The 17,726-nt window shown below is 38.7% G+C and overlaps 1 protein-coding gene across 1 annotated transcript in view; it reads left to right on the top strand.

The window, feature by feature from the left end:
* Positions 1 to 17,450, top strand: part of LBH (LBH regulator of WNT signaling pathway) — a 29,933-nt gene extending 12,483 nt beyond the window's left edge. The window contains exon 3 of the mRNA XM_003757809.4: positions 14,420 to 17,450. Coding sequence (XP_003757857.1) covers positions 14,420 to 14,608 — 189 coding nt within the window. The 3' untranslated portion in view covers positions 14,609 to 17,450. The remainder of the gene's footprint in view (positions 1 to 14,419) is intronic.
* The last annotated feature ends 276 nt before the right edge of the window (positions 17,451 to 17,726 follow it).

Here is a 17,726-nt window from a genome sequence, read left to right as displayed (position 1 = left end):
GAGAATTCCTTTGTGGCTGATATCTAGTGTTTGTCTTCCTTGGGATTCTTAGCAAGTGATTCAGTGGGGAAGCCTTTGAATCATAGGTTCACAAATTTAGAGATAAAAGCCACTAAGTCGGCCCCCATGTTTCATTGATAAGAAAACTGAAGCTGAGAAGTTAAATGACTTGCCAACCAGTATCACACAACAAGTGATTATCTATTTTTTTTATTTTTATTTAATAGCCTTTTATTTACAGGTTATATGCATGGGTAACTTTATAGAACAAGTGATTATCTAAAGCAGAATTTGAGTCTAGGCCATCTTTATTTTAAGTTCGGTAATCTATCCATTATGCTATGCTGCTTTTCCTAGTCAAGAGCAGTAGTATTATAGTCATCAAATCATAATTTACCAACCACCAAACAATTACTAAATACCTATTTTGTTTTAGGTGCTGTGGTAGGCTCTAGAGATTAAAAAAAAAGTGAAATAATCCCCAAATACTGGATAACTGAAAAGAAGTTTAGAAATTTTTGAATTTTTTTCTGTACCATTTTGAACAAGAGACCATCTAATTAATAAACCTAGTTTTGAATCTTGCTGCTGCTACAACAAGCAGCAAGTGGTCCTGGCCAAGTCATTTAGCTTTAGTGAATCTCAGTTCCTGATCCATAAAATAATAATAATAATTAATTGGTATAATAAATTATAAAATAAAATTATAATGATGATTACAGTATCTATCTCAGCAGGACTCTTAAGAAGACACTTTGTAAATTGAAATGTGATAAAAACATGTATTACTGTTGGAAAGTTAATAAACATTTATTAATGATCAAAATAAAATTTCTAACTATTAATAATTTATACATAATAAATTAACTTAAAATTACAATTTATTATCATTAGACCCTACAAACATTACAACATTACTACAACATTAGACCCTATTCTTGTCAAGGAAACTGGGCCACCAAGGGGGAAAGTCACTTATCTATAATAGCACTAATGAGTTTTTGATGGAGGCAGGGAAAATTTTTATTTCTCAGCTTTTACTTTGTCAATATTTTATCCATTGGAAATTTATGTGAAAACCACTTAGAGTCTATAACTTCATCCTCCTTTAAAAGACCAGCTGACTAGAAAGATAGTGTATTCTAGTCATGGTACTGACTCTAGCTAGCTCTCTCCCTAAATTCTCTCTTTGGCTGAAGCTGACTTGCTTACTCCACTTGCACCCCCTTTGGCAGAACAAATAATTTCCTAAACGTACCCCTTTATGGCTCCAAATGACCTTCAGAATTGTAAAGATAACCCTATTGTGGGAAAGTGCATTCTCACTAACATGTTTCTACCATGTAGAAACTATAACTTTATTATAACTTTCAAATACCAACTGACTAGAATGCTCGTAAAAGCGTGAATTTAAACATTTTAAATAATTATCAATGTTTTTCTTTAGATCCCTATCTTTTCCCATTAACTACTGACTCTTTTCAAGAGAGCCTTTTCTTAAAATAAAAAGAAGTACAATTCAGCAGAATCCCCCAACATGTTAACTATATTTGACAGCCCATGCCTCATTCCATATAAATATTGTACCCCCTCTTTACCCAGCGAAGGGCAGTCTGGTTTATTTTCAATTCTTTCATCAAGGTTCAGACCTTAATTTTTTCCAAGATATGTCTGTGCTGTTAGGTTTTGACTGATATTGTTTTTTATGTCCCCCAAAATACCTAGTACAGTGCCCTGCCTGTAGTGAGTAGATACTGATTAATTCTACTCTAACATTAGTTTGCTAGTACTGAGAATATTGGTGCACCTTTGTAAGCCCCCAGAAGAATAAACAATCTGAATAAACTTCCTGGCTCCAGAGTAAGAACTATATAGAACTTAGTGTTCATAACCATATTCTTCCAGTCGTTGACCCAGTCTCCCAACTTGAATAAGAGGGAAGGAGGACTACAGGGGAAAGGGAGGAGGAATGTTGTTTGGGTGATAGATCTTGTGATTGTAGCCAAGAGCTATTCTTGGGTGTCTAATGAATGTCCTGGAATGATCTCTCAGGGATATGTCCTGAAATCATTTCTTGTGGATCTGAAGACAGCCACTCATTCCTATGGGACTGATGGTTTCAGATGCTTCTTATGTCAGAGGAAGATGTTCTCCAGGGGGAAAAGGTTCATTCTTCTCTATCTCTGGCCGCCTAGGGCATTTTTGTCTGGATGCACAGCTGGCTCTCTTGTCTCCCCATCTGTCCTTTCCTCAACTCCAAGACCACCAAAAAGAGAAACAGATTTTTTTTTAAAATCAGCAAACTTGATCATATCTCTGCTGGTTCACTGAGAGCTCATGGCATTCTCCTAGAGACCAATTTTAAAGAATTTCAAGATTTGCTTTGGGTCCAAAGTAGTGCTTTCTCTACCCAAAATGAGTATTTTAATCAGAATTAGGAATATTCTGGTGAATGTCTTATTTAGAAAACATTCTAGTGACAGTGGGTTGGTGATTATATCTGGCAATCAAAAAGGAAACCCCAGATATTCTCATACAAACTTTTACTCCTCCACCTCAACATTGGGATGTTGACAGTTGCATTTTCGTTGTCCTAATAGGGAAGGTGGTGATGTTCCAGGATTTAGGTGGAGCAATCTGAACTGGTAATTCATTATCAAAAAGAACATCATTCTTAGAAGTCCCTGTTTCTTTATTATAGATTTTGAGACACTCAGATTGAGAGGTTGACTGTATTATAAGCACTGAAAGCTCCAGCTATTAGGCTCACAAAAGTGTTTTTGATTATATATTGTTTCAGTAAAGTCCATGGGGACAGTAATAGTGAAAAGTTTTGTGAATAGTGATCTTAAAAAAGGAAAAAAACCACATATATATACACAACAAAAAAAATTAAAAACCCAGCAATATTTATTTGATTTTACTTTTAGATATTTCACATTAACTCAGATTTATCAGTTTTTATGTAATAATGATAAAAGTAGTAAAAACATTTAATTTTACTCATTAGGAAAACATATTTATATAGCTTTTGATCTATCTATGGCATTTTGTTTTTTGAAGAAATATTTGCACTGTAGTATAGTAGAATAAATGCTGGATTTGGTGCCAAAGGCCCTCTATTCAATTGCCAGTTCTTCCCCCTTGCTACCTGGATAATATTGGGATAAGTCACTTCATCAGAATAGCCCTCAGTTTCTCCATCTGTAAAATGAGAGAGCTAAACTAGATAACCTATAAATTCCCTTCCAGTTACAAATCTGAACTTGTTGGTCTATTTGGCTTTATTGAGGTTGCTTATTATGTGTGTGTGCGATAGATATGTCTCTATCATCTATCTGTATTTCTGTCTATCAATCTTTTTGTCTCATCATTGCCTATAGGTGACCCAGGATTCTTCAAGGCTATACTTGTGATAACAGAAGTTCTAGTCACTCTTAGAAAGACTTTGAATGTAGGTCTTGCAATAAAGAACTTCTATCCAAGGACCAACCCAGCTAAGTTTAGAGAGGCTGATCCCCAGTGATTAATTATTTTGACTAGAGAAACTTATATAACCATCTATCAAGACATGGTAGAGGTTAATATCTTATCAGTGAATAAAGTGATATCATGGTTGATCGAAATGGCCAGATATATTTCTATCTTTTGTTTTATTGTGCTTGAATATAGCATAGTAGCTATGATCAATGTAGGAGAATCAAGTTCATTATTTTAGTATATCTGCTAGTACTAAATGGATGCAATATAATTGAATATATGGCCATCTTTTGGTCTTAATCCTCTGTACCATCTTGGTTTTCCTTATGCTATAGAATTGGCTCAGGGGACTACAAATGAGACCAAAAATTATGCTCCCTTGGGTTCTAGGTAGTAAAGTTGCAGTCCTAGGAGGACACAAACCAAGAATCAACGTCTCTTCTGTTCTCATTTTAGGAATACTAAATTAAAAAACAAAACCAAAAACACCTTTGGCTCCAGTCTCCCAGTTGGCCCTTGGGAAGAATAGTGTTGTGGGCATTTTGGTTTTTGGCATTAAAAGCTAGCTTATAGCTCTTGGCTGCACTGCAATAGGCAAATAGCCTAGTGTGCTATGTAAATATGGAATACTACAGAATTTATTTTTAAAAGGATACTACTGCTTGTTAACATGAAAAAATATGTCTTGGAATTGAACTGTGCCTATTATATTCATAAATATAGCAAATACTAAGTCATGAATATTGCATTTACTTTTATAATCTCTTCCCCCACACATGTATCTTTTTTAAAAACTTTATACTTTTATTCCAAAATGGAGGTTAGAGGAAAGGATAATTCCAATATCTATGACCTATGTTTCTGACAGTTTTTATTAATTTTCAAGACTGTGTCCATTTAAAAAACAAAAAGAATAATGGAATTATAGATTGGGAAGGGATTTTAGAGGTCATTTAATCAAACCTCCAATTTAATACATAATTTCCTTCTACATCATCTTTGACATATGGAACACTTCCAATGACAAGGAAATCACTATGCAACAAGTTACCTATCCTATTTGTGGGACAATCTAATTATTCTAATTCAATTTTGTAAAAGTCCTCCTCCTAGTAACTTTGACTCATTGATTCTAATTTTGCCCCCTGGGTGTAACACATTAAAGTCTATGCTTTTATCTACATGGAGTAGTAAAATGAACAGAATTTACAGTCTAGACCAAAATAACATCTGTACTTCAATATACATATTTCTCCCCATCATATGTAAGTTATTTGAGAGCGGGGACTATTTGATTTTTATCTTCTGATTCCAGGATCTACTACAATTACTGATATATAGTAGGCTCTTTAAATGCTTGTTAAAGTAGTGACAGTATTACTTCTTTTAACACAGCCTAAGTTTGCATCAATTTTTTAAAGAGCCAGGTTATTGACTCATATTGAACTCATGGTTACCAAAATTGCTGGATCTTTTTTGCATAAATTGGGGCATGACCAGGCCTCCTCTGTCTTATATTTTGATTTCAATTGAATCATTGAACCCAATGGAAAATCTTGCATTTTAGATAATGAGTCTGATTTTGGTTATGAGTGAGAGGGTTCATTCAAGCGAAAATGTCTCTATTGGCAGGTAGAAAATGAGGGCTGCATTCAAGTGAAAGGTGAAGACTTGGGACAAAAAATTGGGAGAGTCTTTAACATAGGAATTAAAGTTGACATGAAAATTGTCATGAAAAATGGCAGAACCTGATATTTTTCAAGGAATAAAGTAAGGTAGAAGAATAGGGGGCTAAAGAAGAACTTTTTAGATACCATAATTGAGAGTTTGGGAGAATAAGTAGAAGGTAGCAAAGGAAATGAAGAGAAACTAGAGAAACACGAGGAGAACTAGGAAGGTGCAATATCTGAAGTCAAGAGAGAAAAAGCCCTTCCGGAAAAAAATAAGGGCAGTTAGATATCACAAAAGATTAGGTTTAATGGGAAAAGGGGAGAAGCTAGGTGAAACCATGGCCTGAATTCAAATTTATCCTCAGACACAAGACACTTAACCTTGTTTGCCTCAGTTTCCTTATCTGTAAGATAAACTGGAGAAGGAAATGTCAAACTACTCTAGTACCTTTGCCAAGAAAACTTCAAGTGGTGCATTAAGACACATTAAGACCACTAAACACCAACAACCACAGTGGAAAGATTAAGAAGATTTAGTCAAAAGCAAATTATTAGGAGATTTTAAAGAGTAATTTCAGCAAAGAACAGAATATATCTGACCTCCACATCAGAGTGCTCCTTGTTGAGCAGTAGTCCTCAATGACTACTTCTTACCTCTAGAATTAAATACAAACTCCTTTGTTTGACATTTAAGCTCTGTAATTTGGCTCCAAAATATATTTCTGTACTTATTTCATATTCCTCCCCCTTGCTTTTTCTACATCCCTGCCAAACTAGCCAATTTACTGTTCCTGAGAACAGTAGAGAATATTCCACCTCCCAATTAAGTCACTGTCCTCCTTTCCTCTGCCTTTTTGAACCCAAGACCCTTTGGGGATCACTTCAAAAAGCCACTTTTAAGCAAGGTTTTTCCTGATCTTTTCTCTATCTCATTTTTTCATACCCTAACCTACCCTCTGCTCCCCATTATTTTGTATGTACTTTATATTTGATTTTGCTACTGTGTTGATTTCTCCCAAAAGAGCTCAGGGATTGTTTCACTTTGTCTTTATAATGCCTGGTTTAAAATAGATGCTTAATAAATGTTTATTGATTTGGATTGAATTGATGGGAACCAGATTTTAGGAGTTAAGAAGGGATGGAAGGTGAAAAAGTATGGACCACAAACTTGAAGAGTTAAGCATCAAAAAGGAGGAGAGAAATTAGCTCCTACTTGACCACAGGGTCAAGTGAAAGTTTTTAATAAAGTAAATAAAATAAAATAATATTTAAAAAGTAAAAATAATCTAAACAAAATAAGACATCAGGGAAAAGGACCTAAAGCAGAAAGCCTGATGCAATAATCTTGGTTAGGACTTTCCAGAAAAGGCCCAGAGGAATTGGATCTAGCATCTATGAGGGGAGGCCAATGTCAAGGCTGATGTAAAGCAATTCATTATAGAGGGCCTCCATCTTTTCCCACAGATCTGGGCAACTTGGAAGAATTCCTATGAGCATTTCAAAGCTCTGATGCCCTCACTGATCCATTAGTTACATGGTGAACACATTTGGTTGGAGTTTAGCTCTCCTAATTATTTTCTGTGGGGTAGCAGAGCTTTGAGTGGAGAGACCACAGGATGGGTGTGTGCTTGAAAGGTGTTTTGCAAAATGGTTGAAAAATGAAGTCAACACAAAGCATTTCCTTTCCCTTGATTTTTGAGGCTGAAACACCTTAAGTCTTAGCAGAAGGATCAGGAAGTTGCTAGCATCCAACTCTAATGGAAAGGGGGCAGATATCCTTTCATCTGCAGCCTAGGAGACTGGAAGAGAAAAGGGAGAGGGAATAAAGGAAAAGGAAAAGGAAAAGGAAAAGGAATAGCTGTTGACTCTATCTCCCTTTCCCTATATTCGAGTCTTTAAATTTAACTCTTTGATCTAACAAAGACAAAACACATTCAACCCCCGATGATTCCATTGCAAAATGCAATCATTATTCCAAAAGAGAGAAGAAGGGAGGGTTTGGGGAAAACATTTTTCTGGATTTCTCAAAATTTGCATTCATGGATGGGGGCGGGTTAGTGGGATAGAGGAGTAAGCAATACACAAAGGAGGAAAATTTGGAGCCTGGTTTTTTTGAATGACTAATTTAATACTAAGCTGCAGCTATGTTTCTATCTATTATCATAAATCAGCTTCATCTAGGAAGAAGTAGATAAACAAAGATTGTTACTGCACTTTTATTTTTTTTTATAATGGAAAAAAGTGGAAGTCAGTAGCAAGGGGGTGAAACAAATTTCTATCATTATTAATGGCTGTCAAGAATACTCCAAGTGTTGTGTTCCAGTGCTGTGTAAAATTCTAGTGTTTCTCTTGGTCTAAGTGTCCTCCTCATCAAGTGAAGTGGTAGCAGCTTTATTCATATCAATGCTTTTTTATTGTAGACAAAAACGGAAAGATACATGATGAGCTTCAAGGCCAGATATAGCAGCGAGGGATGGACAGACATGAACCAGCAAGCTCTGGTGGAACACTTTAGGCTCTCATTTATTAAAAGCTGCAGAATACTCTTTGGGGATCAACAGCAAGAGCAAAAAATGCACCATGTTGATTCAGGAAAAGGGTACTTGTCTAGAAGTCAAAAGACAGGGTACTTTGTTTGGGGGCAAATTACTATCCCTCTTTTTTTCTCTCATTTCCACATCTGTAAAGTGAGGAGATTGGACAGGATGACTTCCAAAGTTCCTTCTGATTCTATGATTATTTGGATAACCTGTTTCTCAAATTATGATTAAGTCAACAGAGCTTTCTTGACCTTTCCTGGGGGGGACCTGAGACACAGACAGGTGTCCAAGCCAACCACTTGGGGTTTCAGAAGGTAGTTGAGCCACACTTTCCCTGAGTTAGATTTGTCTACTTAGGGACAAAACCTGGTCTCCTCAGGGGAGTTCAGCTTTGCCTGTGGGACCCTTTGGCTTTCATGGAAAATTTCTTTTTTATCCCCAGACTTGGTGAAAGGAAGTCACTCCTTCTGGCGTCCTGGTTGCCAAAACCCTTCGGGATTCAGACTAGTTATTTATTATGAGGCTTTGGCCCTCCCTGCGGCCTCCATTCCTCTCCCCTTGCCTCTACCCCCAGCAGGGAGAGCAGAATGTGCAGGCTACTGCTGTCTCAGCTTGCAGAGCTGGTAATTAGCCCTTTGTGTCCAGTTAACTACCTTTCATCTCTTCCTCAGCTGGTGTCTGCTTTCCCTATTAGAATCTCTCAGCTCTTTGCAGACCACTCCTTTCTCATTGTAGTGGGTCAGCTCGTGTGTTTGTCAAGGTGATGAAGATGCTATACACAAACACAAAATGCACACACAAGCGGAGGGCTGATCTTACCAGATTCACTAACATTTTCCATTCGAGATGCCAAATATCTTTCTCTTCTCCCCACCCCACAGTAAGTCAGGTTTAGGTCACCTGGCTCAGAGAGAGACAGATGATAGCCAGGCCCCCCAATTTTGGGCCCTTTAGAACCATAATATCACCTTTCACTTCCCCTCCATGGGTGAAATGGGAGATGGCAAACTTGCTACTTTTACACCTAAGTAAAGTGACCTGATGACTAACTCTTAGTTCCCAAACTCTTTTTCTTAGCTCCACCAAATTCCTTTCTCTAGAGGTCTCTAATTTCTAGGGATTGTAGAAATGGTTGTGAACCCAATGCCTTAAATGGCCATTTTGGTACCTGGGGCAGTTCATTCTATGTGTGTGTATGTGTCCACATGTGTGCATTTTTGCATGAAAACTTAAGTGCTAGTTTTAGCTCTCTTGTTTCCTACATTGAAAATGGAGTACAAATTTAAGTTGGCTCTCTAAATTCTCTAAACCTGGGACAAAGTACTGATCATCTCGCCCTAGTTTCAGTTCTGCTTGGGGTAGAAGATAGATTTGCAAATGTCTCTGAATTGGGTATCTCAGCTGTAAAATTTCCATTCAACAGATATTTGAGATATAAAAATGTCCTCTACTGTGTTAAGTGCTTATAATCTCATTAGTCTCCCCTTCAACTTAGATTATGAAAGAGGAAATACCAAAGTGGCCTTCTATCTGGGGCTGCCCTGAGTTTTCTTTGTTGTTGTTTGTTTTAAATTATTTTTATTTATTTTGTTAAGTATTTCCCAATTACATGTAAAAAGCCTTCCCTTTTATCCAGAATTTCAGAACCCTGAAAAATCCCCTCTCCTTTATGTAACATGAAATAGCTTTGCCTCTCTAGGGTCTTACCTTGGACTTTAGTGTTGAGTGTTTGGAAAAATGGGGAAATTGTAACTTGTTGATGAGCCGGAGTTGGGCATTTATCACCACTTTTGAGCACACCTTGTGAGGCAGAGTGGTATTGTTAGGGGAAAGGGGAAATAATCCTGGACTTGGAGCCCGAGATCCTGGAATCAAATCTTGGCTTTGTTATTTATTAAGTACATGACCTTGGGTACCCATCTAACCCTAAGATTCTCCATCTATTGGGGGGAAAGTGGCTAGGATGGAGAAGGCCTCAGACTCTATGATCCCATGCATTGATTTACAATCCCTAATTAAGGGATTGTAATTAAGCACCACAACTCCAGGAATTGTGGAAGGAGCCAGTCTGCCTCTCTGCAGCTGGTATTGTCCTGGAACTGGATTTGAAACAGACTTACCACCCCTGTATATGAGTTGTGGTGCTGGAAGTTACTTAGATCCTTAATCTCTCTGAATTTGTTTCCTCATCTGTAAAATGGGGATAGCAATGCCTTTGAGTTGTTTTTGTCTAGAGGAGGAAGTGTAACTAGAAATGGATCCCTTCTAGGGGTGTAGGGATAGCTAAGTATTTACTTCCCTCTTGTTTTTGTTCCCCAGCATTTAACAGAGTCTGGGTGGCTTAATGGTCCCTCTCCCATCCCCCAGCCCCACTGCACCCACCCTTAGTCCCTACCTGTCACATGTCATGTGAAATCCAACTTGAATCTTTTTATATATTTGTTCCACACCCCTTAAGACTGCAGTTGCAATCTCTCATTTTTCTGCTGCCTTGATGATTAAAAAGCATGACTTAGTGGAAAAATCTCGACCTCCTTGGGGTCAGCCTCTCTCACAGCAGCTGTGAGAGATAAGATTGTGCTGGCAGCCAGCAGCTCAGTGGCTTGTTAGGAGTGTTTCTGTTTGTTTGGAAGGAAATGTTGAGCTTTTTGGTTTGAGGATTGTTCCTTCTCCCTCCCCTTTTTAGGGTAGAGCTCCCCTTTTTCAAGAAGAATACATTGGTACAATCTGATGATAAGATCTCTTCTGGGAGACTCTGGCCAAGAAGCAGTTCAATTATTACACAATCTCAAATCCCGCCCCCCCCCCCTAAAAAAATAGAATTAGCAGATTTTAGAACCTTTTTTTAAAAAGAAAAAAAAAAAAAAAGCCCGAAGTCTCCTTTGAACAACCCAGGGAGCAAAGTTCTCTGGCAAGGAAGCAGTGCAGAGTCTTTTAAGTCCCTGGAGACAGCTTTCCCATGCAGTAGGGCCCAGCTCCTGGGATAAATGTTATTGTTCAGTTATTTTAATTACAGTATATTAGTGTCATTGTCTCTCGCTTAGAGATTGGAAATGAGCTGTTGCCTTAGCTCGACTGCTGTCAAGAAAGAGGCCGTTTTGTGGACTCCATGGAAGTCTTCCTTTGGGGTTCATTGGAAGGGATGATTCCAGGTTCTTGAGAGACCACTAGAGCTTGGGGTTTTCCACATAGGCTTGGCCATGACCTGTATGTGTCTCTGCCCTCTGTGGCCCAGCCAGAAGGTTGGCCACCAGAGCAAGTCATGATGTGAATGTAAAATAATTTAAACCCATCCACATTTCACAGACTTTGGAAGTGTTCAAGTTTATTTCAAGCTTGGCATTTTTCATTCAAGTCACTAAAAGGTAAATTTTGCTCACTGATTTCATTAATAGGGACAATCACTTCAGCAGGCATTTATTAAGTTCCTACTCTGTTCCAGGTATTGTGCTAGGATATGGGTTTCCAGAGACAAAAATGAGACAATTTTTTCCTTCGGGGAGATTATATCTTTTTTCTCTTTTCTTTTTGCTGCTGTTACTATTACTGCTGCTGCTGCTGCTGCTGCTGCTACTACTACTACTACTACTACTACTAATAATAATAATAATAATAATACAACTAGTACCTGACATTTTATTTAAATGTTTGACTCATTTCCAGCTAAGAATTAAAAGTACTGTTTCATAGAAAATAAATTCAAATTAAAAAATAATAGAAATGTATTGTAAAAAGCTCCATCTTTTAATCAGATGGCTACATATTCTTTTTCTGATTTTAATTAACTCACATATGTCTGTTGCTTAAAGCTCACAATCAATTTTGAGATTTGCAAAGTACTTTATACACATTATACCAACAGCTTGTCCTCAGTGTGGGGAAAAGGCAGGAGGAAGTAAGAAACCATAGGGAAGTTGCCATAACTTGTTCGTTCGTTTTTTTTGTTTGTTTTTTTGTTTTGGTTTGGTTTTTTTCCAGGAGAAAGTGACATTGGACTATTTGGGGAGTGGTCTGTCCTAATTGCATTTTCCTTCTCCATTATGCCCTCTTTTTCTGCTTTCTCATTACCCAATTTTGTGCTCAGTGTAACTTAGCTCAGCATGACTGGAGACAAGAAAAGAGTCCTGATGGATCTTGCATAGAGAAATAAGTGATGTGGTCAAGATCATTCCATCAGAGTTTTCAGGGAGGACTCAGTTTTCAGGTTTCCTGACTGTCCATTATATTATCTCTTAGGTTCTCTTCACCTTTTATCTGATTTTAGCTGGAACAGGCTTGATGGCCTTTATTCCTCCCTTTTTCCTTTGTACTTCACATCCTGGAACATGGGGGTGGGGGATGTAATAAGTCATAATTCATAGTATCCCAGAAGATGAGCAAAAGGAAATGAAAGTTTCTTCTGCCTCTCCCTCTTATGCAATGACTATGTCATGGAATTTATCTGAATCTTTGATCCTTCTGCTGAGGATGACAACATGAAGCACTGTGGTCTAGATTGGCTTGCAGAGGTCTAGCTAGGAGATATTCCCAACCCCATGCAACTTTTCCTAGATGTGAGTGATCCCTTTTATTGCCTGAAGGTTTGGTGGCAACTTTTTAAAAAAAAAAAAAGTGTTTTCAACTGACCCAAATCTTGGACATCTATGGAAACTGCTCGTCTTAACTGAAAGCCAGTGAGACCACTAGCTGGGACCAAATTAAATATCTTAAACGGATATTTTTTTTTCCTTCTGTGCCATCTATGAAATGGGTTTGTTTATAAAGAGATCAAGTAATAGAATTTCTTTTGTCCTCCTTTCACTTCCTTATTCTCACACCTTGTGGGTCCTATTACCTTCCCTGTTGCTCTTTTCCCTCACCTCCCACCCTAGAAAAGGCTGTACTTCAGCATGAAGGAATTCTAGAAGGAGAAAAGGTACAATTCCCTTTGCATTGTCCTCAATGCAATGATTTCTACTTTGCTTATTAAGTACTGCTGAGTTCTAAATAATTTCAACTATTGAGATAATTCTGAAAGTAGAGAAATCACTTTTGGGGACCCTCATCTAACACATAGATTCCTTGCTTCTTTTCCGTGAATGTCCCCTCTCCTCTCCCCCTCCATAATGCTGCTACACTGCCTTTTTATGAGGCTTGTTAAATCTTTAATGTTGACAAGTTGTGCAGCTGGTTTAAGATTTAATCCTTGTCAATAGGACTTCATGGGATAAATAGTTAATCATTCATCCAGTGGTATGGAAAGGATTCCCTGAGGTTGATAGTTCTTAAAATCCTCAGTAGAAAAGGGGGTATTTACAGTGATGGGGGCTGTGACCCATTGCTAATTAGTGGTAGAAGTAAACTCAACTATAGTTGTAGGTAGAAAAGATTTCTCCTTCATGGGGCAATAGGAAAAGGTAATATGATAGTGTTCACAACACAATAATCAAGAATAGCACAAATTTGAAGATGGTGAGGTCCTCCAGATTCTCCTATTAGCAAAACATTAGGCCTCCAAATGTTGCAGAGTCTTCTCAATGAGATAGCTAGGATTGCTCAGGAAAGTTTGGTTTAACTATCTGTATGGGAAAAACCAAATGAATGAAGAATGTCTATAGGTCAGACTATGACATGCAGTCAGACCAACAATCTGTAGAACTTTTTCATGTAGCAAATGGATATTGAAATCAGCCCAGAATTTTAAAAGGAGACTTTTGGGAAATTGAAAAAGACCCTTAATGACCCTAAGCTTCTTTCTGAAATAAATAGATTCTGTTGACAATAAACACTATTTTCTATATTTCAAAAAGTTTATGATTTGACTCTGGGAAGAGTTTGGAGAGGAATGAGGCTATGAAGACCTCAAGCCCTTTGATTTTCCTGGAATTTCTTTTTTAAAAATAAATTTTGTTGATATCTTTTGTTTTCCTACATTTTCCTATGTATCTTTTCCCCTTCTTCCCACAGAGTCATGCCTTATAGCAAAGAATAAAAAAAGAAAATAAGCCAAATTAAAATATATTAAACCAAGCAAAACTGAATAACATATGTTTTATTTTATAGCTAAAGTCTTCCCACTTCTGCAAAGAAGGGGGAAGGCTGCTTTTCATATCTTTTCTATGGAACCAAGTTTGGTCAGTTTTGAAGTACTTAGTTTCAGTTGTTCTATTCAAGTTCTTTCCACTTGACATTTTAGTGGTCATCTTGAGTATAGTTTCCTTAGCTTTGCTTACTTTATTTTTTTGTCAGTTCATATAAGTCTTCCCATGCTTCTATATTCATCATATTCACCATTTCTTATAGCACAGTAAAATTTCATAACATTCCTGGACCACAGCTTGTTGAGCCAAACTTTTTGATAGCTATAGAAATTCAATGGTCAAACCTTGGAGGCTACCACAGAGTAGAATGGAGATTTGGATTTCATTTTCACCCTTGCTTGTTACTCTAATCCAGATCCTTGGCCATTTATAAATCTGCTTTGATTTTCTGGTCTATAGTTTGTAGTGTGAGGGTGGAGTGCCTGTGGAGTGATATGACCTTGAACTCATTTGTTTAAAGAATGCAGGTGAAAATACTCTATGCAGATAGTCCCTCCCAAATGGTGGTATATCCCAAATGAAATTTTCACTATAGGGTGAAATATCTTCATCCTTGTCTGATAGGACCTTAATGCCCAAAGCATCCCTATAGATTTCCCCAATACATTCAGTTCTCCCTTCATCTCATCCCCTGTTTTTCTCATTTCAGATCTTCCCTGATCCGTCAGACTTTGATCGCTACTGCAAGCTGAAGGACCGCCTGCCTTCCATTGTGGTGGAGCCCACAGAGGGAGAGGTGGAGAGTGGGGAGCTAAGATGGCCCCCAGAGGAGTTCTTGGTCCAAGAAGATGAGCAAGAAACCAGTAAAGAAACAGAGAATGAGAAGAAGGAGCAGTAAATCTCTTGAGAGCACCCAAAGGGGGCAAAAAAAATACATCTGAACTGTATTTTTTTCCCATCATGGTGGAAAATGAGTGAGCCACAGTAGTTCTGAAAATGTCCAATGACAGCTTCAATTTTGCACCTGCGAGATCACTGGGTTGGTTTTTTCTTTTTCTTTTTTTTTTTTTCTTTTTTTTTTTTTTTTTTGATATGTATATTTTTTTTTCTGAAAGAAATGTGTCCAGCAGCTGAGTCCTCAATGCAAAAATTAGCAAGGCCTTCTGAGAAAGGAAGTCACTTAACTGGGGTTGGGGAAGTGTCTGCTGCTTTGAGATCACTATCTGAACTCTGTGTAGTATTGAGGAGTTGTGATATTCCAGGGAGGGGGTTGGTAAAAGGCAAAGCAAATAAGGACTGTTCTGAGGCAAGAAAACAAATGATAGAAATAAGAGAAAATAAAGGTTTTAAGAAGACACTGAGCAAAGACCTACAGCCAGAAAGCAATCAAAGGGGACTAGTGCTGGCTTAAAAGTACATCTGTAGATAGAGTCATCATCTCTCCCATTTTTTCTCTTTTCCCCTTTTGTTTCTGTTCGGAGTGAGTTTGAGTGAATTAACAAGGGAGGAGGCAAGGGCAAAAAGAGCTGTGAGACAAGCATATATATGGGCAAGCCTTTTGATGGCCTCCTCTCTTCTTTTTATTCCCCTCTGTTACCCTTGATCTCCATGTTCCTCTGACAGAGGACCTTTCCCAGTGTGTATCTGTTTTTTTGTTTTGTAGGTGGGGAGGGCAAGACTTTCTGGGTCCATTTCCCAAAGTATCCGTCCCTGTTTGTTCTTGGTGCCCTGGCATCCCATGTCCCTTTGAGGAGCATGAGGAGGATAAGAGGGCTACAGCATGGGTCCCTTGCCTTTTTCAGGATGAAAGGCACAGGGTAGAGTTCCTCTTTCTTCTTGTCATTCTCAAGTCCAAGAGGGAGGTTTGGGAATAGCTAGGTTCTCTTTCTTTAATTAACCCTTTCTTCCAAAGCCTCTGTAGCAGTCTCTGAGCTGAATCTTTTGCTTCCTCCCACCTGTTTCATTCTAGCCAGTCTGACTAGCTAGGTCACTTACTATTGGCCTTCAGCCTACTTTTCACCTTGAATATTTTCTCTCCTTTTTATGAGAAGTGGAGGAGCCAGGGGAAGAGAGCTCTTTATCTCCTGGTATTGTTTTTAGGGGGAGCCGAGTCTTTCTTCTCATCATGAGGGCTGAGATGACCTGGGACTTGAAAGGAGGATAGGTTGGGGAAGGAGGGAAGGAGGGGGAGTGAGTGGGGTGACACGTGGTAGGTCGGGTGCCAGCAGTACTGTGACCAAGTTGGAAATTAGAGGGTGTCATGAGATACCTTGCAGCCTTCCAAGTTCTGGAGAGGTAGGTATTGTGTGGTAGAGAGGGGGGAGGCTTATCCTGGATTGCTCTACTCTGAGGAGGCTCCAGAAGGGAAAGAATATTGTATTCAGATCTGAGTTCTCCCCTCAAGACTCCAGAATGCTCCCACTCCCTCCTTCTTCCTTTCAGTCTCCTTGGCCCTTCGTATGGAAGGACACAGGGCACGGGAACATTAGGAGCCTCCGTAGGAGCTGACTATGGCGAGGCTTTCCACTTTGGAACCCAGAGTACAAAGAACAAAGTATAAAAACATTTCCATCTTGTTGCCAGATCCTCTGTGGCTTCCACAGAAGCACAGAGAGGCAGCATGTGATAAGGAATCAGGCTTTGAAGCTTTTCTTGGGTATAGCAAGGGAACCCAAGGCACCTGACTATTGCCTCCCTATTTCCAATCAGTCCTATTTCAGCCCCTAGTCTTGGACTTAGTGTAATATATTTGTAATTAATACCTCATGGGTAGTATGGCGCTAGGGAAGGGTGTTGCTTTTATATATCAGCAGGACCAGATTCGAGGGGTATCTCTCCCCTCTTCTTCCCTCCCATCTCATCCGCTTGTATTATAAACATTGATGGCAATAACTTTTAGGTCCATATAGTGGCAGCAGGCCAGCAGGTAGGGGGAGGGGGAGAAGATGACCCCATTCCCTGCACTTTCTGCTGGTGATCCATGATAGGTCTGCGCCTCTCTCTCTCTCTCTCTCTCTCTCTCTCTCTCTCTCTCTCTCTCTCTCTTTCTTTCTGTGGCAGAGAGCCAGTCATCTCTGTTGTGTATCCCCCACTGTAGTTTTGAGCATCATTCAACTTCTGTGGAGGGGAGATTGAGGGACTCACCTAATGACTCCTTATCTTTTCAAATCCCTCAGTGGGGTGGGTATCCAGCCCCCTACCCCTCCCCATCTGCTACCTGTTATCATCTGTCCCAGTCTTGCTGTGTGATGAAATGTGCTTTTGTACACTGCATAACAAACCTACTTTGTGTATGTGTGTTTGTTTATGGCTGGTGGGTTATTATATTTCTGGTCCTTAGATCACTCTCTACCACCATTTGGAATTCTGAGCAGGAAAGGGGCCAACAGCCAGCATAGACCAGGATCTTCAGAAGGCTCAGGCCCATTGGGTTGATCCCATCTACCCTTGGAGAGACTATGCTCTTTATCTGGCTTCTGTGTTGTTGTGGGTTTTCATTTGTTGTTATTGTTGTTGTTGTTGTTGTTCCCCCCTCCCCTTTTAGAAGTAATTGTGTGTATTTCTAACTGAATGTATCAAAAAAAAAAAAAAACTTCAGTAAAAATACCTGTTGTTTGATGAACTTTCTGTAACTTCTGTCTGTTCTTTTTTGAGGCTCAGGGAGAAACTAGCATTTTTTTTTTCCAAAACTACTTTTTGTCACTGTGACAGTTGTAAATAAAGTTTGAAAATGCTTTCCACTTTGGCCTGGTTTCCTTCTTTCCTTAATGAGAAGGAACAAAATAAATGATACAGGAACAAGGATATGACATCCTTAAGTGGTTGGGCAAAAGTAGATCTTTGGGTCTTCAGGGAAACAAGTTTGTTTGTGGTTTTTTCCTCCAAGTTTCAAGAGAGCCAAACTAACCCACCATCAAGTATTTATTAAGTACCTCCTATGTATCAGATACTATGCTAGATGCTGGGGTTATAGAACCGAAACTGAAAGAATCTTTATCCTCAAAGAGCTTTTCACA

The sequence above is a fragment of the Sarcophilus harrisii genome, chromosome 2, assembly GCF_902635505.1.
Source record: "Sarcophilus harrisii chromosome 2, mSarHar1.11, whole genome shotgun sequence".
Classification (NCBI taxonomy): domain Eukaryota; kingdom Metazoa; phylum Chordata; class Mammalia; order Dasyuromorphia; family Dasyuridae; genus Sarcophilus; species Sarcophilus harrisii.
This window is presented reverse-complemented; position numbering and strand designations above follow the sequence as displayed.